At 45.4% G+C, this 23,718-nt stretch overlaps 1 protein-coding gene and 1 pseudogene across 1 annotated transcript; both read left to right on the top strand.

Moving 5' to 3' along the window:
- Positions 1–37: 37 nt before the first annotated feature.
- Positions 38–19,756, top strand: LOC144941896 (uncharacterized). The gene is made up of 8 exons (XM_078868400.1): positions 38–83; positions 956–1,231; positions 1,846–2,211; positions 4,215–4,529; positions 5,248–5,349; positions 8,600–8,869; positions 10,725–10,810; positions 17,471–19,756. The coding sequence occupies exons 2-8, from the start codon at positions 1,015–1,017 to the stop codon at positions 17,753–17,755; spliced, it is 1,641 nt and encodes a 546-aa protein (XP_078724526.1). The 5' UTR covers positions 38–83; positions 956–1,014; the 3' UTR covers positions 17,756–19,756.
- Positions 19,757–21,904: 2,148 nt separating this feature from the next.
- Positions 21,905–23,331, top strand: LOC144941619 (uncharacterized; annotated as a pseudogene).
- Positions 23,332–23,718: the final 387 nt, after the last annotated feature.

Below are 23,718 nucleotides of genomic sequence, written 5' to 3'. Positions count from 1 at the left end.
TTCTGATGCTTCAACTTATTTCTTTCGGTTTGTGGTGACGAACGGCTTCACTGGAAAGCGAGGAATTACGCTGGAAGTAAAATGTATGTCCCACTTATTTTTATTCATGTTCTTATGTCGTTTTGAAAATATAGTCATTGCATATCTTCAAAAAAGTGTTTTACTTATTTACTTGTTGATGAATTTGGCGATTTCAAATATTAACATCACAATTTAGGACACATTTTTATACAGCATTTGTAGTGTTTATGCAATCTGATTTGGCCTTTTTAATGTCAGTGCCACCACGAGTTGGCAGTAAGTGTACGCAGAGTTGCGCAACCTGCGTGCAATAACTTTTCATGGTTCAACGGAGTCGTTTGATTCAATAATGAATCCCCTTTTTTTAAACACTTGGAGTGAATGTCGTGATTTTAATAGCTGGCTGGGGTTATATAAACCCATTAAATACAGCATATACAGATATACAAACATCACCGTTCACGCCTGCAGGTGAATGCATGAGTCGTGAGCTTAAGGTCGGGATTCATCGGTGAATACATTCACCGTCACATTACTCGTTGACAACTGTTTTACACGGTAACTATTCACCGATGTGCACTCTGACATTCTCTTCCCAGGGATACTTGAAATGTGCAATGCATTCCGATTGCTCGGCGCTCCTCGCGTTCCACACGATTTGGACATTAATAAAATATGTATATTAGTGGGTTTCCTTTAATACTTATATATACTTGACGTAAAAGATACTCGAAAATGGACAAGTGAAGTTGAAATGTAAATTTTTGTTCGCGTTTAAAATGGATGAACTGCAAAGATATTTGGTATTTAATGTGTGAAGTAACACTATGATATTACGCATTTATTAAGTAAATATTTGAGTTCAATATCATCCAATTATTTCCATCGCCGTAATCCATAATTCTCTCCCAATGTTATTCATCTGTATTTTCAGATCCATATAAACCCAGAGACATCAAAGTTAAGTTTGACCCCGACAAAGTGACAGAGGGCATGAATGTGACTGTGATGTGTGAGAGTGATAGCTGGCCCCCGCCTCACAACGTCACGTGGGTCAGAGAAATGCGTAATGGGCACAAAGAGTCACTGGCCACGTTCGGAGAAAGAATAACAATACGACGAGTACAGGTGGAAGATTCCGGCTGGTACCATTGCACAGCAACGAACACCGAAGGAAGTGGTAGTTCACATAAACATCTAAACGTGTTGTGTAAGTGACATGCAAAACACATCGTTAAATCCCATTATCTGCACCATTGTGTGTTGGCATTAGGTATGACTTGTTTACATGCAGGTGACTTAACCAGGCTGATACATTTAACCTGGAGAAGAAAAAAAACATTAATGGGAAGTTATGACAAGAAGCCTTCGTCATAATTTAGTAGAACCAAATTACGCCGTTGTGTGCTATGTGAAATGCAACAGAAAAAAACTTGTGCAATTAAAAATAAAGTAAAAAACACAGACCCAGGATCAGTGGGATCTGGACCGGTTCTTGAAATGAAATCTTGAATTGTCTCGCGAGACGACGAGTCTGTGTGTACAAAATGTCAGCTCGTTAGGCTTAGTAAATCCGAAGGTATTAAGCGTCAAATATATATACGGACAACAGAGCAAATTCAATAAAAATGTGTAGAAATGGCCTAATTGTGTGGTTCGAAAAAGCGGCGTGGATGCGATCAGCGTAGAATCTTTGCAAGAAAAATATATCTTCAAAATTAATACAAATACAAAAAGTCGTAAAGTAATACACAAAATAAATATTACTGAAAGAACTCCCAAAACGAACGCTCAAATGCAAACGTGACTCTTTATTCACAACAGGTGGAGGCGGCGTTGCCTCCTCAGTGACGTATGGGGCCAAGGTGGTGCACGTGACGAAGGGTGCACAGGCAATGCTCCCGTGCTCATTTTGCACTGAAACGTTCACTAAATCGTCACACGTGGAAGGCTACTGGCTCCTCAACGATGCGAGAGATTTTGAAAACTTTGTCTACCGAGTCAGTGCCAAATCCACAAGAATAATAGACTATCAAGGCCGCGTGTCTCTACCTGGTGACCTGACAGCACGCAACTGTTCTCTACTCATTGAAGACATCAGAATATCGGATGCAAACACTTATTTTTTTTACTTGGAAGTAGATCGTAAAGTAATAGTTGCAAGAATGGGAATTGAACTGAAGGTTACTGGTGAGTCTTTTTAAAGCATTTTTATTGACAAGGCTTTATAATTATGCACGTAAAGACACACATTTCTGGGGGCTTTAACAATTTAATTTGTCAGTCCCAAATATCTAAATAACAGTATGTATTGCATGTAAGACTACGTACTCTACGTGTCAATGTACCCATGCTTGCAATACTGTGGTGAAAATGTTATTGCGCGTTCAGAAGCAGTGTCGGTTTTGTGCATTCGGAACTTGACTGAAATCGAATACATCAAATCCACTCCCTTTATATATAAACATAAAACACGAACATAAAACACAACATAGAGCACAACTTAAAATACGAACATAAAACAACATATATGAGATGTTTTTTGGATTAGATCACGTAAATATAAATGTGTCGTTAAACCCGCCACCACCCGACACAGCCTGTTAGTAAGGTTTGTCACGTAAACAGAACGTGCCAATTCGTTACTAGTTCAGCACACCGGTGTGTTGGTGGGTAAAACCCACAATATTGACCATTCGAGTACAATGTCTGCATCTTTTGAGCAACGCTGATGATGCTGGAACCCACAACAATTACAATGTTGTGGGTTCCAGCTTCATCATTTACAATGTTGTGGGTTCCTCTTCAACACACCTGTGTGCTTAAACTAGTAACGACTTTGCATATTTTATTTACATGACAAACCTTATTGATTGGCTCTGTCTTGGTGGCGGGTTTAACAACACATTTATATATTTACGCGATCTCACCCAAACACCTCTATTATAGATACTATTGGTCGCGAAACCCTACTGTGTGTTAAACTGACTACAATAATACTCGTGGGCTTAATGCCATGATTGTCTAACCTAAACGTCAGAAGCGATTAATCGTATAGACCAGTGGCGGCTGGTGATATTTATTTTTGGGGGGGCGCATTTTTTTTATTTTATTGAGGGGGGCAAATAAATATAAAGCAGTGCCAAAAACCATTTTGACTACTTGAATATAAATTTTGATGATCTTTATTTACATTTCAGACCAAAAGAAGTACCAAAAAGCATGTTTCCTACTTGAACATAAATGTTTCTCTTTTATATACATTTCAGACCAAAGTACCAAAAAGCATGTTTCCTACTTGAACATTAAAACGTTAGTTTCATGCTATTATCAATATGGCTGCGGCTACTTTCATGACGTTTGCATTTGTCAGAGAGATGTTTGAGGTCTCTTACCCCCGTCGTTGTCCACAAAACTTCAGTGCCGACACTTTGAAATAAAAGACAGGGAAAACAAAAAAGAGAATTGCTAACATCACATCCAGCCAGCCACCTCCGTTTCTCATAACAAGCGCGGGTGAAGCTTCGTGTGTAGCTTCGTCCTCTGTCACTGGCCTGCTGCTGGATTTGTAAATCAGGTTGGTCCAGTCCGAGATCCTTTATCTTTTTTATTTCTTCCAGCGAAAGCCTTGTGAAAGGGTTTTTTTGTAAATAAATTACAGAATTTGGATGAACTGCTGCCATTGTTTACACAAAAAATTTGATCAGCCTAGCAAGTGTCGAAGTGGTGTGGCCTGCGCACTCGCAGTAGTGGCCCAGAGCGTAAATTTGAATGACAGGTGACGAGAACCAATCAGATTGGATAAAATAACATGTATCCAATTCTGATTGGCCAGGGACGCAACGACTTGCGCCCCGAGGAGAATCTTTAAGAAACCAATTAGAGACCAGCTTCAGGTCACATGCTGTCCGAAAATTTAAAGTCTCACATAGACATCCATTTGTCCGGCGCCCCGCATGAAACACATTGAAAAACATAGAAAATAGTTGACCGATTAAAGCCAGTTTTTATTAAATGCTGATGCTTTTCTTACTACCAGCCGGCACATCTTTATGTATTTTTATATAATTTTTGTATATGTATATTCTTGAATCTTGATGGGGGCGGCGCCCCTGCGCCCTCTATTGACGAGCCGCCACTGGTATAGACTAAAACGTTGTGTTAATGTCCACTCCTCTGTCTCTGCATCACAGCGGTACCAGACAGCGTGCTCGCACAGCAAGATGTGCCTGCACTGGCGATTGGAAAACCGGCCTCCCTGAGCTGCAGTGTAGCGAACGTGTACCCCAGGGGCTCGATAAACATCACCTGGTGCGAGGATGTAATCACTGGAGGAGTGATCACGGAGACTGAAACGGCGCTTCCAGATGGAACATTCAACATCACAAGCAGGCTTAACTTCACGCCATCAGCAGACCATTATGTGAAGAAATGTCCGTGCTCTGTCCAGGGTGTGAACCTCCCGTCAATGCTCCAGGAAACTATCACACTCCATTACGAAGACAAAGGTGATGAAAACTCAATATCACAAGGATTTTCCAACGCGGTCCTCTCCTTGTTGAGTGAAGGCTCTGTCGATTAACGGGGCGTCTTTAATGGACTTGCCGGAGTGAATGGCAATGCACGCTGTGATTTTTCGATGTCCGTTATGATCCTCGGCGAATTAAACACATTCACACAGAGCATATCTTATATTTGTAGATCAGTGTAGAACGTGGTACTTCTCTTTTCCGCTTTGATGTTTGGGGGTGACGGCAGATCTGGATCTTATTTTTGTCTATTCACACATTTTACTGTCCGTGTCCTAGTAGCATTGTGGAATACACAATGGTAATATGAATAGATTCATCAGCAAATTATGCGTCACCTCTTATTTGCACAAGAGCAGTGAGTTCTGGGTGACTGGTCCATGCAGGAACTTTAGTGGAATCAACCTGGCCATGATCGCCACCATCATCAACACCTCTATTGCAATGATCATTTCCACTGTCATCAGCACCACCACCATCATCAACGCCCTTAACCATTATCACATCCATAATCATCACCATCCTCATCATCACCTATACCACGATCATCACTACCATTATATCCATCAACAGGTGATGAACGCCTTCAAAATCTTCATAGGAGCATGACGACAATAACTTTAAGTGCTTCAGCCTTGTCACCCTTTCACAAACACCATCCAAATGGCTGAATTGACATGCTTTTTTGCCTTCACAGATCACTTGGATATAGTCATGCTGGTGGCTGTCGGAGTCGTTGCATTGGGCGTGCTGTTTATTCTGCTTATCATACTGCTCATTCTGCGAAGACGGAGAAGGGGTACACTGCTTTTTCGCAATTGCTTCCAACCAACGTACAGAAAAAAAACATTTCAGAAGTGTGCAGTAACGCACGGCTCATTTCTCAGCCCATTGCAGATGAAGGCCTTCCCATGCTGTGTCAGTTGTGGGAGTTTTTTTACCATATTTCGCCATGCTGGTCAGTGCTGGTTGAGGGCCCCCCTTTATTAACTTGTTCAGATATCACTCGCAAAGAATGTTTGCGAGCCATGGCTGGGAATTGAACTTAGGTTACTGGGGTCATAGTGTAGTGTGTTCCTGGTTTGGCAGTCAAGCCAACCGCAGCTAAAGTTATTGGCAATCAAAATGTAGACATTTGCGATAACCAGGCAGGCCTTCATCCAGAAATGTTGTAACAAAGGATTGTAAAAAAAATACTAGGGGTGCACAATTGGGCGTGATAGTACCCAATCGCCAGTCTCCACCCAAATTCTACGTTGAGCTAATCCAATCAACTCCACGATTCCTCAGATCCAATTGCTGAGCAGCAAAATGCTTTTCCAATGTATCAATTTAAACGGGATCACTTTTTGCAAAATAACATGACACAGAACTGTGACAACCCTGACAACAGAATGTTAACAAATAATGACGGTTATATTTTTGTGAATCGCTGCAGTTTGTCTAATGGTTGCAATCCAGAGGTCGCCGGTTCGATTCCATCTTCTGGCTCGGCAGTTGAATCAATTGTGCGGGTTTCTTAAGTCCCACGTCTCGAGATGACTGGGAACGGAGTAATAAACAAATCAGAAATCGAACAACAGGGTTTAGAAGAGGTTTATTCGCCATTGACCACATACTAATAATCAGATTCTGGAAAAGACCAATTAACTTCAATTAACCATTACGCCTAGCCTTCTGTAGACTTACGAAAAGACACTTTATCTAAAGTAGAAATGTATTGATCATCGAAGCTCTCACAAACCCAGGCCGAAATACAAAACATTTAGAAGATAAAGGGGTCTTTTTTATTTCCATAAAGCAGAAAAGCCGCACTAGAATGACACGCAGAAAGTGTCACAGTACATTTCAAGAGGGGAGTAAGACAAAGGTGATATGCCATCACACAAAAATGTTCACAGTGACGCCTGTCCAAAATTACATGGGAGAAACAAAGGCATAACTATGAACGCAGAGAACATCACCGTCACGTCCACCAATGGGAATAAATTGCAGGAAATTCGACAAGAACCTAATAGAGAAGTATGGAACGCTGGGCTCTGGAAAAATATCAGCAAAGCAAAGGTACAACCAGTTCGCCAAACAATTTGAGATCGCTGTCAGAGGGACACAATTAAATGACAGAGCCGAGATTATCTGGGACAGCGATTGAAGGTGGATCATAAAAAAAATGAAATGAAGTGGCGGACAAGTGCAAAATTGTATGTTTTGGGAATCTGAGCTTGATTATGAAAAGTAACAGTATTCATGCGCCTAAGGAATCCGTGTGTACTGCGTGCAATGACATGGTTCAGAAAACATGGCCATGAACACGGAATATAGAACAAAACAGAAATTTATGCACAAACAGGAATGCTGTTAATTGATTAGAGAACATATATATGTTGAACTGCTTTCGCATCATACATAGTCAACCATGCTAATCGGAGGTGCGGGGGGAAGGACAACAAACTATAGGTCTCTGTGTGAGTCTATGGGTATCTGTGTGAGTCTATGGTTATCTGTGTGAGTCTATGGTTCTCTGTGTGAGTCTATGGGTCTCTGTGTGAGTCTATGGTTCTCTGTGAGAGTATGTGGGTCTCTGTGTGAGTCTATGGTTCTCTGTGAGAGTCTGTGGGTCTCTATGTGAGTCTATGGTTCTCTGTGAGAGTATGTGGGTCTCTGTGTGAGTCTATGGTACTCTGTGTGAGTCTATGTATGTTGAACTTATTTCGCACCATACGTAGCCAACCGTGCTAAATCGGAGGTGGGGGGGGAACAACAAACTAACCACAAAAATTATTTCTAAAGAATTTTTTTCAATCTAGATTTAATAGTGCACAGCTCCATCGGATTTCTAATATACAGGTTAATGACGTCATCCATGACGGTTGGGTCGGACACATTACCAGAAGGGATGACGGACGATGATCAAGAATACTGGAGTGGCAGCCAAGGCATGGAATTACCGTGGAGATGGAGCAATGCAATGAGCTTGCGCGTAGGCCGCTATGTGGATTGGTACATTGCAGAATTATGAGTCGTGATGGTGGCTTGGGGAGGGGTTCATCCAGCAGTGGATTGACCATGGATGATGTTGATGATGGGTGGTTTACATGAGGAAGGACATTTAAGCGAGGTTGTTTTTTTGTTTCCGAAAAAGGAAATTTAGCAACATTGTGGTAGTCGTTGCCTTATCTGCCTCAACCATTGAGTTCCTTCTGCTCATTTAAGGACCCACCAGAGCATGCAATGTTTCTGATGGCATTGCCCATACATATTTCGTAACCACGTGTGTCTATTGCAAAGCCAAACTTTAAGCGGATACAATATAGACAGTAGAAACGTGACGAACTACAATTGTTCACGTGTCAAAACACGTCTCCTCTCTGCCCTCAACTTATCATCTCTGGGTCGAGGATTAAATATCCCAAACATGGCCTCACTCAACGTTTGAAATTCCGTTAAAAGAAAAATATAAAGCCCGCTACATAATACCGTGCATATATATTGTCAAGAGAGCAAATGGTGCGATAATGGCCATGGTATTTGGTCCTCCTAGAATGCCTTGCATGTCACGTGACATCACCACTGGCGTGTGATGCACACACAGCTGTTTTAGACAACCGCCATATTCTGTGCGTAGGTTGAACTTATTTCGGGCTGTTCGCAGCCAACCGTGCTAATCGGAGGTGCAGGAAAACGAGACACATGTAATCCAGATTAGTTTTTGTTCGGCATCATCGGTGCGGCGAAAGCCATCATTGGCCAACAGATTTTTTGTTCGTACCACTGGGACTTCAGTGTGGCGAATTTCGTTCTACTCCGATGGCCTACGACATGGGTTGCGTGCATTATACATGCAGTTTGGTGGTGTCATGTGACATGCGAAGAAGGCATGATGGGAGCAGCGATCCTTTTGTCACAATCACGTGTTTTGCTCTCGAGGAATTATTCTCGTCTCCAGCCTGCATGTGCTTGTCTGTCTGATGCACTGTGCGTCGCCGTTTTACGGAAAGTCTCAGAACTGGTTCGTGTGTTTTTTTCTCGCTTTTCTATATTATCTTAAGCAAAGCAAAGCCGACCTCACGAGTGCCTGCATCCAGAACTGATGCCATCGGCGCAACCTCCGTCCAACAACGACTACAGCCTGGATGCAAACCCGCGAGACGCGGTTCCGAGGGCTAGAGATACGGGGTACGATAAGCCTACCAGGGTGTCTGCAGACGAGGCTGTGTACAGCAATGTGGAAAAGAAGCCTCGAAAGGCCAACAAAGGGGCTTCCAGTGCCCAAGGGCTGGGCCGTGCGGGCCCAGAAGTCGACAGTGCAACACTTTCAGGCGAGTGCACATTTCAGGTGTTACCCTGTTGCGCGTCTTGAGTCGGACCTGCTCGGGGTTTTTTCTTTTTTACAAAGCCCTCTCATCGCATGTTCAGTGTTGAGCGCTGGGCAGGTGGCCAGACACGTCAAGCACAGCGTGATAACGGGGGGGGGAGTAGTTTGCGCATATTCCGAGGGCTCGAGGCTAGGCAGGTACCCTCTTATCGGCGGCCCCACACAAAGCAACACCGCATTATGATTAGGGAGCCCCATATGTCTCCTCGTATTTTAACAATTCGTCAATTCAACCAAGCGGTAACGACGACGCGCGACCCTTGCAATCAAGCGCTGTGGTTCTCGAATAAATTGGTGGATCACACAGGGTATGTGTGATCTTCCTTCCCGTGGATTGTCGAGGTGCCCAGACCCTGACTTGAGGGATGGCGGGAGAGCAAGTAGACTAATCTCCATCTGTTTCCATCTTCTACGGAAAGGGAGTGTTGCCCCTGCCAGCAACATGGGTTTCCTCCGATTGCTCAGGTTGTTTCCTCTCACCTTGTATGAACAGTTATAAATTGGCCAAAATCAGCGTAAAATTAAACACGTAAACATTACACGCATTCTATTCTTTGGGTCTAAAGCCAGGGACCCTCCTGAAAGAAAGCCATTGTACTCAGTTTGCCTTTCCTGTATTCGTAATTATTATTCATATTGATTATTCTTACGCCACATTCATCACACAATGTGAGAAAAAAACATCGTTTAATCGAATCGCTATCCTTAAATCGTGAGGGCTGAATTCAAGTTCAAGTTCATTTATTAGGTATAGCCCTGTGAGCCATTCGGCTCTTGAATCGGGTGCAACCGCAACAAACAAAAACATGAACAAGAAAATATCTTAAAGTGAATATATATGCAGTGGGGCAGGGGGGATGCTCAATCACGGAAACCCCCTCAATGTTGACTAATCCCCCTGCCCCGCCCCCGGGCCCCCCACGATGTCCATTGCTAAGACACCACTTCCTCATGCGTGTCAAGTGCCTCCTAGAAGGGGCCCAAAATGTACCAAGGCCTTCCTCTTAAATCATTAACGGTGCATAAAACTCGGGTTTTTGCCACCTGCCACGGTTTCTTTTTCTGGGATTGTATTCCTTCAGTCGTGGCTGCATGCTCTGGCAAATCTCTAAATATTTCTAGGACACTGAAAGTCAATATTGTTTTGGTCAGTTGTGCAACAATAACAATACACCGCTCAAGACGACACATTAACGTCGTGCCCTTCCTTGTTCCCGATATTTTGAGATATATTTTGTCCCGTAGTATATCCAGAAAATGTGTATGCCTCAGAGCTGAATAACCTGGATGTTTAAAAGTGGTTGTCATCTCACAGCGGACGCATAGTTACAATTTGCATGCATTTTCTGTTTTAAAAGTTCAACATTTTATTTTGTCTTCTTTGCATGTTTATGTATTTTCCAGTTGAACGTTAAATAACTAAAATTTCAGTGGCCTACTACGGCCTTATTTTAGCTCCTACGGAGGGCTTTTTTTGGGGGGGGAGGTTGGCCGCCAATTTTGTAAATCTGTTGGATCAACTTTTTACCCCCACATTTAGGGGGTAGGGGGTCCACTTTCATAATTTTTTTGATTCAGGAATTCTGAAAGGCTCTTATCATTTCATTGACGGACCAACGGACAAACGGAATGCCGGACTTTTATATTCGAAGTCTGTGCAATTGTGCATTATATACAGTACGGCATAGATTACCGCAGACACATTTTGCAATACTTTTTTTGTATCTTAGAAGGATCGTGTTCAATTATAACTGTCATTAATTCTGAATTCTCCATTCACGCATCACCCGACGCAACAGATACAGTCCCCAGCACTCTACCACAGAAACAGCCCAGGACCTTGGAAAACGAGAACGCGGTAACCTACAGCAAAGTCAGCTTCATGGTGAGTTCTCATTCCATTTGCGCGGTGTTATTGTGTTGTGGAGTGGGACAGCAAATTAGGGACCCTGTTTGAACATCGATCGTCCACTCGGAGACCTCAAAATCAAGTATAACACGTGGAGACTGCATTTCTAGCATCCTGCGATTTCCCATAATTCAGGCGAGCCATCCAGTTATAGATTCCCCGTGGTGATGAATATACCGTATATACATTGTTAGTTCATTCCAATTTGTTGCATTACTCTTTGGTTCTTTCGGTAAAGTCACGTTGGTAGAAAAATAATAGATCACAACGTTTCGATCGCAGCACAAGCAATCGTCATCAGGTGGGACAACCACAGCCAGAAAAGACTGCTGAAGTAGATGAGAGATCTGCCATGGCACGAGGTTATATAGGCCTCGGCAGTAGGGGGGGAGAGAGAGGGGGGGAGGCGGGGCAGAAAGTAGACCCCGTGGCAGCACCCGAGTCACTGGAGTAATAAAATGGACCACCGCGGCAGCACTGGAGAGGTTGGCTGCAGGGAGGGAGAAAGAAGGAGGGGGAAGAGGGGGGGCAGAAAGTGGACCCCGCGGTAGCACCCAAGTCACTGGAGTAGAGATCGGAGAGAGATGCACAGAGAGAGAGAGAAAGACGCAGAGAGTCGGAAATAACAGCTGACATAGGCAGGTAGGATGGAAACATCACAGTCAGTTAATACTTTACCTGGTTAATAACTTCCTTCCAATGATTGGTTAGTTTGTACCCATTTTCTCGGTTGAAGTTGTGTCTGTGTTTATATATCTGGATGGCTTCATGAACAAATCTCTGATAATAGCCGGTGGGTTTGCAAAGTACCTTCGTCTTGGAAAAGTCAATTTCGTGTAAGCCCACTGCGTTAAAATAATTATCAGCAATGACAGAGGTATTGGTCCTACCGTGTTTCAGATCTGCCTTGTGTTCGCGAACGCGGTCCGAGACATTTAGTTTCCCCAATGTAACTGCTGCCGCAGCCACAACTCAGTTTGTAGACACCCGGGTATTGCATATCAGGAATCACATCATTTACAGATGGGATAAAATCACGGATGTTGTGTACTGTCTTGAAACGAACCTGGATCTTGGGTTTGTTTAAGATTTTGGAAATCTTTTTGGTAACCCCTGCTATGTATGGTAAAGTGATGGTTTTTGTTGGATCATCAGAAGGTTGTCTCTGCATGGCTGGGGAGACAGCTTTGCGGATTGTATGGTCAGAATATCCGTTCATCCTGAGGGCTTAGTGTACATGCTCCAGCTCACTGGCTAGGTGATGCTGGTCAGAGATGCAACGTGCCCTATGGTGTAGTGTTTTGATGAGGGAATTCTTCTGGGCTGGATGGTGGAGGGAGTCAGGCTTTAGATAGGCATCCGTGTGGGTGGCTTTCCTGTAGACAGTGTCCCAACGAGCCATCAGGTCTCTTTCGATCAAAACATCCAGGAATGGTAGCTTGCCATCCTTTTCCACTTCCATGGTGAATTTGATAGATGGGTGTATGGAATTTATGTGGTTGAGAAATTGGTTCAGTGCTGGCAGGCCATCTCACCTACTTCAGCAGTTTTTTCTTGCTGTGGTTGTCCCACCTGATGACGATTGCTTGTGTTGCGATCGAAACATTGTGATCTATTATTTTTCTACCTACGTGACTTTATCGAAAGAACCAAAGAGTATGGATTCCTGCAGTCACGAAAGCTTCAAATCAAGATTGTTGCATTACTTTCTTTCAAAATGTTAAATAATGTAAACGATGCAGAGAAAAATAAGGCGCATTTCTTGTGGCTCGTCTTGAGGATACAAATGTAGTACAGGACTTCGGAGACGATAATTGTGAAGGCACCTTTTATTAACACACACGATCTCGACTACACACACTTGATACAACACTAGCCGTCTAACATCGACGGCGCTAAGGTAGCTGGCAGGTTGTCTAGCAGCGCAATGTCGAGCGATGACAGAGACGGCAGTGACGATGGTGACAAGACAATCCGATTACCACAAACAGCCTCTAGCTACGGCTCTCAGCCCCTTTTATCTTAGCAGCGTGGCCTCGCTCCACCGTGGCCACGCCCCCCTTCTTGAACCCACTAGCAGGTTCCAGGTTCTTCCAGATGGACCCCTCCTGTTCTTCCACTCTGCCGACACACCCGCGTATACTGTCGCTCACTGGCGTGTGTACTATTTGTACACCGCAGTTGCCGCTTTTGGTCACCAGCCGGCACTTTTCTTGGGGCTCTGGGGACTTGCACAAATGGCTTAATGGACTCAACAGAAGAGTTTGACCGGGCTCCAGCCTCCGGTCCTTCGCAAGAGGCGGCTTCGGGAGAATTTCCAGGCTTCAGAGGCTTGGATCCTCTGGGCGGCACAACGCAATCTTTCTGAAGCACAGTTCCGGGACCAGCTGCCCCGGCTCGTCGGACACATTAGACACCAGCCGTACAGGACTTGGGGATGAGCTGTCTATCTGGGGATGAACATAGGGCTTCAGACGTGACGGGTGTACAAACTAACGGCGACGCCCTGCCTGTATCCGCACACAATGTGGCCTTTTAATTTCCACCACTTCAACGGGACCTCGCCATGGCCGATGTAATTTGGGGTACGTACCCAGTGGTACCTGTAGGTAGTGTAACCAAGTCCTGTCATCAATTTTCCATGGAAGCAAGTACTCATGCTGCCCCGTGCTCTTTTAATTTTCAGCCTGCTTTTTGGCGTAATTTTCCCTCGCTGCTTTTCACGCGCCTCGAACAATCATACGAGCATGACCTGCATGGGCGCAGGCATGGTGGCCTTCCTTTTTCCCCAAAGCCATGCCCAATTGAGCTTCCATGCGGGGTTCGTTCTCTCGCCCGTACATAAGATAGAACGGGGAAAATTCCATCGTGGCATGTGAGGTCATCCTGTATGCCACTAGGACCCATGGGACGTGCAAATCCCAGTCCGTTTGCAACTCATTAACTGCCTAACAGACCATCGGTCCTGTGCAGGCGTGTTACCATGCCATCCGTTTGAGGATGGTATGGTGACGTTCTGATCTTTTTGGTACCCAAAGCATTGCATACCTCCCGCAGCAATGTCGACGAGAAATTCCGCCCCTGATCTGTGAGAAGCTGCTCAGGCACTCCCTTCTCCATCACGTAGCTATGCAAAAATGCATCGGCGATGGATGCGGCTGATTGGTCTGGTAGGGGGCAAGCCATTGGCCACCAGAAAAAATATTCCACACCGACCAAGAGGAATTTATTTCCCTTTTGGGTAGCCGGAAACGGCTCCAGAATGTCAAGCGCAACCAGCTCATTAATTCGGGATAGACTGCAATGGAGGCTGAGCCTTTCTCACCGGTGGTTTACGGCGTGCAATCAGTGCAGCCCTTGACCAGGCGGTACACATCGTCTGACATACCTGGCCAATAAAAATTTTGCTGTAGCATCAGCAACGTTTTCCGGACTCCGAGATGCATTAACTTATTTTTGTGCACCACCCGCGTCACCCTACCCGCAGGGCGGTGGGGACCACTGTACAATAGCGCTGCAGCTCCTCATCCCACCTGATCAAAAGTCCTTCATGAAGGACTATATGGGACACTCCCGTCGTGACAGAATTTCCGCTTTTCGCCGCAGTGCAGCGCCGCAATTTCAAAAGTGTCACGTCCTCTACCTGCAGCCATCCCCACTCGGCGTGCATGAGGCCCAATGTGCTGTCCCTAGGTGTGACCACCTCGGCTGGTACTGCGTGACTTGACGCCACCACAACATGCGGTGACCCAGCCTCAGGTGGATTACACCTGGCAGCACCCGTCGAGCACGCACATCGCACACTCAGCGGCAGGCAGGACAGGGCATCTGCGTTGCAGTGCCTCTTAAACCCTTTCGCGAGATTACCTTAAACGAGTACTCCTGCAGTATTTACAGCCAGCGTGGAAGCTGGCTGGACGGCTGGTCAACTCGCAAGGAGTATTGGAGAGCCGCATGGTCTGTGCGCACAATGAAGTCCCTGCCATAAAGATATGGCCTATACTGCTGTATGAAATATACCATGGCCACAAGTTCCCTGCGTGTCACACAGTATCGTTGCTCCGCGGCAGACAGCACGCGGCTAACATATGCGACCACTCTCTCCATCGTTTTTTACCTGGGACAAGACTGCTCCTATGCCCGTGTCACTGACGGCAGGGAGAAATTTGGATAGCCGAGGGGAGGCACGTTAGCAAGATGATCATGCAACGTGACAAACGCGGCCTCCTCCTCCCACTGAAAGTTCTGTTTTTTTGCGGTCAAAGCGTGTAATGGTTTGGCAATCGTCGCGAAATGCGGAACGAACCGTCGGTGATATGTCGCAAACCAGAGGAAGCTGCGCACTTCACCCACCAACTTTGGAGGTTAGCCAATCACGCACGCACGCCGTCTTGTCCGGGTCCGTGGTTATTCCGGACGCGCTGACAATATGGCCCAGATACCGCACAGATGTTTGTAATGGATGACATTTTTCCGGTTTCAATTTGAGATTGGCCACCCGTACCTTGACGAACACCGAACGCAATCGCGTTATCTATGCCTTATCAGTCCTACAAAAACAAAGCATCTGCCTGAGTATTTTACGTAATTAAATCCTTCCCTCCCTCCACTCCCCATGAGTGATGGTGGGCAGTTGTGAAGAGAGTGGAGAATTGTTCATACCTGGGTAATGTGCTTATAACCAGCTCTGGTTTTGTAGCAGAGGTCTCACTCCTAATCAGTCAAGTGGCATCAACTTGTGATCATCTGCGTAATTCTGTGTGGAAGCTGCATATGAAGCTCCGGATCTCTTTGGCCATAGTTATGCCCTCCCTCCTCTCCACTTGCGAAACGTGGAGCCCTTTAAAGAAACATCTGCGAAAGTTTAAACCATCCAGGCTGCCCTGCCTACAATCCATCCTGGGTTTAAGCAGACTGGATTGTTTTTAGGAGACCATAGATCCTTAAAAGAGTCCATTGTGAGCTCCTCTGGCAGGCAAGGCTGCGTTGGCTGGGTCATGTAGCCCGCATGCCCAGCCACCACATACCCAAGCAGCTTCTGTATGGCCGGGTAAAAGGGGCTAAACGGGCATGTCACGAGCTACAGAATAGATTGAGCTGATGCAGTACAGAAGGATGTGGAGCTGGTTGGACTTGCTGACTGTTACAAATGGTTTAAAAATCGTCCTCTGTGGAGGGGGCTCATGAAGGACGCTAGTGGACAGTTGGAGGCAGTCGCCCTCAAGAAACAGTGGAGAGCGGAGGAGCTACGCTCTCAACAACGAGCGGAGCACCGGGCCGCTAAAAACACGCAGCAAGTTGGCATAGTAGGGACCACAGGCGATGGATCTGCCAATCACCTCAGTCGACCCATGACACCTGAGTCTGTTCCATGACCTCCTACCAACGAGCCTTCAACACTTCAAGTGGCCTCAAGGTGCATCTAGCTTGGGACAAGTGCCGTGGCGATGTCATCGTCACTTAAGTGATGAATGGCGGTTTGTTGTATGCAGGAATGTCTTTGTGTGTGCATGAGAGAGTGTGTATTATGTACGTGTGTATCGTGTAGCATGTCGGCCTTCATACGTGCTCGATATCAGTCTGTTAAAATGCTCTGTGGGGGGTGCTGTCTTTGTCTATCTGGGACAGTGTATACATGTGTTGGGAAAGTATTTGTATACGATTGTGCACGATTGTATGTACACACACATTCGTGAGTGTGGACGTGTGTGTCTGCGTGCATGTTTGTGATGGTGTGTGTCTGTGTGTGTGGACGCAAGGCAGACTCAAGGTTGCTCGCTACTGCCCCCAACAATCCAATGAAAAGTTACGCAAATCCCCTTGCCTATATACCCTGTCCCACGTGGAATTGGAATTGGGAAAAATCTTGGTCTACGCAATTTCGAGAATTTCGTAAGCCGTTTGGTACTTGGGCCCCAGGTCTTGGTAGTACAGTGGTATATGGTTGAACGGAGACGTCATCCTTGATTTAAATTATGTGTTCCCTGTGGAAGTAAAGTTCCAGTTCATTGTGAAAGAGCTAACGACTAATCCTGTGAACCTCCCTCAATTGGATGGACGGAGTGTTTTTTTTTTGTTTAACACGTAGGCTTTCACGACCAATATCATCCATAATATAGGTTTTTGGGTTAGATCGCGTAAATATATAAATGTGTCGTTAAAACCCGCCACCACCCGACACGTTCTGTTTACGTGACAACCCTTACTAGTTGGCTGTGTCGGGTGATGGCAGGTTCTAACGACACATTTATATATTTATGCGATCTAACCCAAAACCAATATTATGGATGTTTTTTTTTATCTACTGGAACGCTTAATTAATTTACGACTAAGTTGTAAATTAGTGCAGGAGGAAATGTTTACTTACACTGTTGTGTACTTATCTGACATTAAAGCGACTTTGTCCAACAGTGCATTGATCATGGCTGATGATCACAACGATTGTAATATGCCATCACCACTAATGTCAACGCTCCCTGCTCCCCTCTTGCTGCTTTGAAGGGAAATTGATTAAATAATTTAGCCTACTTTACATCTTTTTTTTAATTTACAGCACTAAGTCATTGGCAGTGTTGAGGATTATAGTGATACATTGTTTTCTTACTTTATTTTCTTATTTTATTTTATCATTTAAAGCGCAAGGGGCCAAGAGTTGTGTTGGAGAACCCTCGGCGGGAAGATCAAGTGGAGACATGCTGTGGTCCGGCAGACGGTCAGACCACCCATCCTGAGCAAGCATCGAGGCCCTCAGGAGACGAAGACGGAGCTGGCCCCGGCTACGGCAGGGATGGGGATGAATGCGCCGGTGTTGCCGATGAATGTGCCAGTATTGGCGACGATAATTACGGAGGAGGCGTTGAGAACGAAGGCGATATTGTTTACGCCACGTTGTCATTTGGCAACCCTCCGGGGAAAGACTGAACACAGCTTGAAATGTACTTTTTTTTAGCAAAAGTGTGCAAAAAAAGTGCTCATTCATATAGAGCTTATTAAGAGCAACTTGCCACATCACTTTTAAATTCCGTGTTGAAAGAAAAAAAACACATTACTTGAGTTAAAATTGTACTTCAAGATAGATTTTCTCAATGCTGAAGTCATTTTACAAGTGGATGCAATATAGTTGAAATAATATTACAGTCGAAATTTTATTGTAAGAGGTATTGGACTGCAGGAGCAGCTCGGACTGACTTGCTGCGACTCCAATCTGTAAAAAAAAAAGTGGATTGTTGGAGTTTCTCAATGTTTATTATATAAAAGCCGAATTGACCAATTCTGCGATGTGGATCTGTAGTTAAAGATTTTTGCATGTTGAGACTTAATATCCAAGTCAAAGTAATGCAGAAATGCTTAACTACTCCACAGATAACGTAAGCACAATTTTTCCTGTGCTAGATACACCTTTGTATATGTACTATACCTCCGTTTGCCTTTGTATATCTGTCTTTCATTGGTTTGTCTCTGTGCACCGCTATTTTTCTCTGTTTGATTTTCCGGACGTTTCCCGCCTCTCCTCTTGTTGCCGGATCTACGTCTTTTTTTTAATCTCCATTCGTTTCTGTATCTCAATCTTCGTTAAAGCTCCATTTGACTCTTGTCTCCATCTGCCCCTCTTGTATCTCTGTGTTTCCCTGCATCTCCACGTAAATAATGACAAATCTTCAGGGGAAAAAAACCCCTCGGATTTTCAGGAGTACCGCCCCTGCAATATTAGGAGCTTTTTTGTGAACCGTGGGAGGTGCCGTACATTTTAGGATTCGCAGATAATTGGAATGTGGATTTGTGGAAATCTACCTGTGTACCGGAAATAACCCATCATTATAGACATTGTGGTCTGAATATTCAAGTGAGCATGGGCAGTGCCTCGTCTACAATGGCAGTCCTGAACTTGGGGTTAAAATTTGCACATTCCCGTGCCAGCGACAAATCTATCGAAACGATTGTGCACTTCCTGCAAAGCGCTAATTCTATCGGCACCCTTGAGTACGATGGACTGAGTCGACCACCCTTGAGAATTTAACCCATGACCCGAGTACACTTTTAGCATTCTGCCATAGGACCACGTGCATATTAATGACCGGTAGATTGTATCCAACTAATAGGATTGTATATAGCTTGCTTTACACATTCTCATTGAAATGGAATCGATATTTTTTTAAGCAGTTTCTGTAACTCAAGATATAACTAAAATTACATTTTATGCAGCTGTTAACGTGTAGATTCTGGTCTGTATCTACTTATAAAGTAGAATTGCGACTCTTTGTGCTCATTTAGCCGGGCCAGGTTGTGGATGGGCTATGAACATCACTTTGGAAGAGTGGAGAGATAAGTTTGGAGTGGCGTAAATGGCTAGTTCAGGTCGGGAGTGCTGTCCAAGCATCAAGTAACATAGGGGGAAGACTAGAAATGCCAGATGATGGGATACTGTCAGGGCAGATCTTGTAGGTTGCATGTGTACTGTGCAGCAGCTGTGGAGGATAAAACATGGCATTGGTGAGGTGTGGTGGCATCAACAGCTTGATTACGATGACATCTTGATGCTGAGCTCCGTATTGGTGTGCAAAGTATTGAGTCTCGACTGCAAAACATTGTTATCTGTATATCTACGCAGTGGCTACTGATAGCATTGGAATATACATTTCATGATTTTTTTCTTCAATTTGATGTTTGTGTTTGAGTATTTGTCTAGGCCTCGCTGTGCGCTGCGTTGCACCAATATCCGAGTAGATAACCTCGCATTCAATAAAGCTTCAGAGCCAGGGTGAACATCCAACTCCAAACGTATTTAATGAATTGAACGAGGTAAAACTGATGGAAAAACACAGCACAAATACAGCATCTGTTAATACTTGGAAATATCAATACAATGAATGAACACTACAGCATCATAACATTGTCTTAGATAACATGAAACTCAACAATAGATCCTGGATGGACCAGGCACCTACATTAGTACTGAATAGCTATACAAGAGAATAAGCTACTGTGTTAAGAGCACATCGTGTGATCACCATACTGCAGCCCTAAATGTATAGCCTTATTATTTGTTTCTCTCGGTTAAGTCACGTCTAAAGATAAAATAAGAAATTAAATTAAATTATAGAATACGACGTTTCGATTGCAACATCGTCGTATTCTATTATTTAATTTATTATTTTATCTTTAGACGTGACTTAACCGAAAGAAACAATAATTCCTGCAGTCACGAAAGTTCTAAAATTAATATGTATAGCCTTACACAACACTAAACTGTGGATGAGATTTTTCGTCATCCTTGCTCTCAAGATCGCAAAAAGGTTACATGGGTACAAGTCTGACTCGACTTATTCAATTACAAGTAAGATTCACAATGAGGCAAGTGGCATGCTTCGTTGGTAACTAGGCCTCATTTATCATAATTTAACAGCATTATAAAGGCATTTACAGCATTATAACGGTCATTTTAACATTATAACAGCATTTCCAGTATTATAAGAACATAAACGAACTTACAGACAATGCTTCTTAAAGTCCCACAATGAACAGATGCACCTGTGGTCACCGAGACGTTATTTGTGCCTCCATTTTGTACTCTGTGTAATGGCTGACACCCGCGTGGTTGAGAGGGAATCTAAAATCGTAACTTCCTGGTCATGTGACCAAACGCGGCATCAAAACAGGAAATTCCTGTGTACACACACCCCCACATCTGCCGTGAGACAAACACCTGCCGTGAGACAAACACCTGCCGTGAGGCAGAACAGTATTATTAATCAGTATGTAGTGTAATACAGTACTTTTTTGTGCTAATTTATATGCAAATTTAAATTGTGTTTTATAAAGAAGGCACACCACTGCCTGAGACATCACTTATTATATATTTTTTTTTCATTGTTATTGACGAATGTATTTGCGTTTTTTGTTATTTGTGCTTATGCACCACTGCCGACGCACTATCCCAGAGAGAAAAAAAAGTTAAATTGTACAGATTAAGTTGTGTACAAAGATATGTCTAAAATCAAATCATGGAACTAAGATCGAAAACTATATTCCTTCCAAAATAGAAAACAGAATTCAACTTTTAAACTTATTTATATGTCCACGTTCCTTGTTAGGTTTATGGAATGTTAGTTTCCATCAGCAATTTAAAAAAAAAATTGCAAGGAATACTTTTTTTTACAACGATGCACATCTAGGACACCGTTGTTGCCAAAGTGGTCAGCAACTTCTTGGCATGATGTCAATTCGAAATTAAGGAGCCTGAAATTTTGTAGCATGAAACCATACAGTAAGTGCTTACCGTTACGAACACTGAGCTGTAGTCCACATTAACACATTCATTAATCCACACACATCTGTTGTAAACGGCGGTGTCAACATGTTTGAACAAGAACCAAAACCAAATGAAAGAAAGGAAAACGTTTGACCACTAGGGGACGCTGTTCCATATTATTTGGCCTTCAAAATGCTCTTTTTTTTTAAGGAAAACTGATTCAAACTGGTTTAAATACCATTTTAAAAGGAAAAAAACATGGTTTTACGTGGAACTGTTGCGTAAACTGCACTAAAACCGGATTTGCAGTAACTCACGTTTACGGAAAAACTATGCCTAAAAAATATATCTAAAGGTTTTGATTACAAAAGAAAGCTGTCTGAAAAAAATGCAGAGGGACATTCCGTGAGCAACAGCCGTTTAGTGTCGTGCCGAAACAAAGCAAACTTGAACCGAAAAAAATCTGCACATTCTCCGGATTTATAAGACGTTTCGGAAAGTGGCACGCAAAACCTTGTGTCTGGTGTAAATAAATGAGTTTTTTAAATCGAATAAATTCGTTTTCAATCTCAGGCATGAGTTCAAGCGGTCGCCGGAGTGAGCTTATGAGGACACTCGCGTCCTCGTTCATCATCGAAGGTTTGATGTCGGTCGCAGATGATAACTGAAGAAGGGCCAACCACCGAAACATTGGTTCTGTATATTTATGTATGTTTATTTTACTTTGAAGGCCACAAAGACAATGGTCCCCCGTGTAACCTTTAACAGACTGCAGGGGCAAGTGCTGTTAGCAAAGTAGCAGCGCGTGTAAAGAAGCAGGCATGAAGCGGTGACGTGGCCAGCGCCACGCCCGGCCGTCTTTGTCTCCCCCAAGTGGCGACAATGTTCCACATCGCAACTCGGTACTTTACCCATTTGAGGCCGAGTCGACCTAGGGGAGGCCCGGGACCGGTTCAGATAATCGTAATGAAGATGATCAACTGCCCTTTGAATTTCTGAAGCATGTAAGGCTGCACCATGTACATGCGGAGATGATTATTGTTATATATTATTAAAATTATTATTTACATGCAGACGGCAATCGGCGTCATCACAACTCCGACTCATCGCAAAGATAGCCACGAGGTGGCGGCGACTCACGGTAGAGATGACTTCAAGCAAGCGCACACTAACCACACCCGCCTTTGTCTCCCGAGTGGCAATGTTTACACACCGCACCAGGTACTCATTTGAGGCTGAGTCGACCTAGGGGAGGCCCAGGACTGGTTCAGATAATCCGTCACTGGCGTTGGTCGTGAGTGGGAATCGAACCCGGGTTGCCAGGTTCGTAGCGCAACGCGCTAACCGCTACCACCTCCGCTCCCCACACCAGCAGCAGCAGCAGCAGCAGCAGCAGCAGCAGCAGCAGCAGCAGCAGCAGCAGCAGCAGCAGCAGCAGCAGCAGCAGCAGCAGCAGCAGCAGCAGCAGCAGCAGCAGCAGCAGCAGCAGCAGCAGCAGCAGCAGCAGCAGCAGCAGCAGCAGCAGCAGCAGCAGCAGCAGCAGCAGCAGCAGCAGCAGCAGCAGCAGCAGCAGCAGCAGCAGCAGCAGCAGCAGCAGCAGCAGCAGCAGCAGCAGCAGCAGCAGCAGCAGCAGCAGCAGCAGCAGCAGCAGCAGCAGCAGCAGCAGCAGCAGCAGCAGCAGCAGCAGCAGCAGCAGCAGCAGCAGCAGCAGCAGCAGCAGCAGCAGCAGCAGCAGCAGCAGCAGCAGCAGCAGCAGCAGCAGCAGCAGCAGCAGCAGCAGCAGCAGCAGCAGCAGCAGCAGCAGCAGCAGCAGCAGCAGCAGCAGCAGCAGCAGCAGCAGCAGCAGCAGCAGCAGCAGCAGCAGCAGCAGCAGCAGCAGCAGCAGCAGCAGCAGCAGCAGCAGCAGCAGCAGCAGCAGCAGCAGCAGCAGCAGCAGCAGCAGCAGCAGCAGCAGCAGCAGCAGCAGCAGCAGCAGCAGCAGCAGCAGCAGCAGCAGCAGCAGCAGCAGCAGCAGCAGCAGCAGCAGCAGCAGCAGCAGCAGCAGCAGCAGCAGCAGCAGCAGCAGCAGCAGCAGCAGCAGCAGCAGCAGCAGCAGCAGCAGCAGCAGCAGCAGCAGCAGCAGCAGCAGCAGCAGCAGCAGCAGCAGCAGCAGCAGCAGCAGCAGCAGCAGCAGCAGCAGCAGCAGCAGCAGCAGCAGCAGCAGCAGCAGCAGCAGCAGCAGCAGCAGCAGCAGCAGCAGCAGCAGCAGCAGCAGCAGCAGCAGCAGCAGCAGCAGCAGCAGCAGCAGCAGCAGCAGCAGCAGCAGCAGCAGCAGCAGCAGCAGCAGCAGCAGCAGCAGCAGCAGCAGCAGCAGCAGCAGCAGCAGCAGCAGCAGCAGCAGCAGCAGCAGCAGCAGCAGCAGCAGCAGCAGCAGCAGCAGCAGCAGCAGCAGCAGCAGCAGCAGCAGCAGCAGCAGCAGCAGCAGCAGCAGCAGCAGCAGCAGCAGCAGCAGCAGCAGCAGCAGCAGCAGCAGCAGCAGCAGCAGCAGCAGCAGCAGCAGCAGCAGCAGCAGCAGCAGCAGCAGCAGCAGCAGCAGCAGCAGCAGCAGCAGCAGCAGCAGCAGCAGCAGCAGCAGCAGCAGCAGCAGCAGCAGCAG

The sequence above is a fragment of the Lampetra fluviatilis genome, chromosome 25 (assembly GCF_964198595.1).
Source record: "Lampetra fluviatilis chromosome 25, kcLamFluv1.1, whole genome shotgun sequence".
Classification (NCBI taxonomy): Eukaryota; Metazoa; Chordata; class Hyperoartia; order Petromyzontiformes; family Petromyzontidae; genus Lampetra; species Lampetra fluviatilis.
This window is presented reverse-complemented; position numbering and strand designations above follow the sequence as displayed.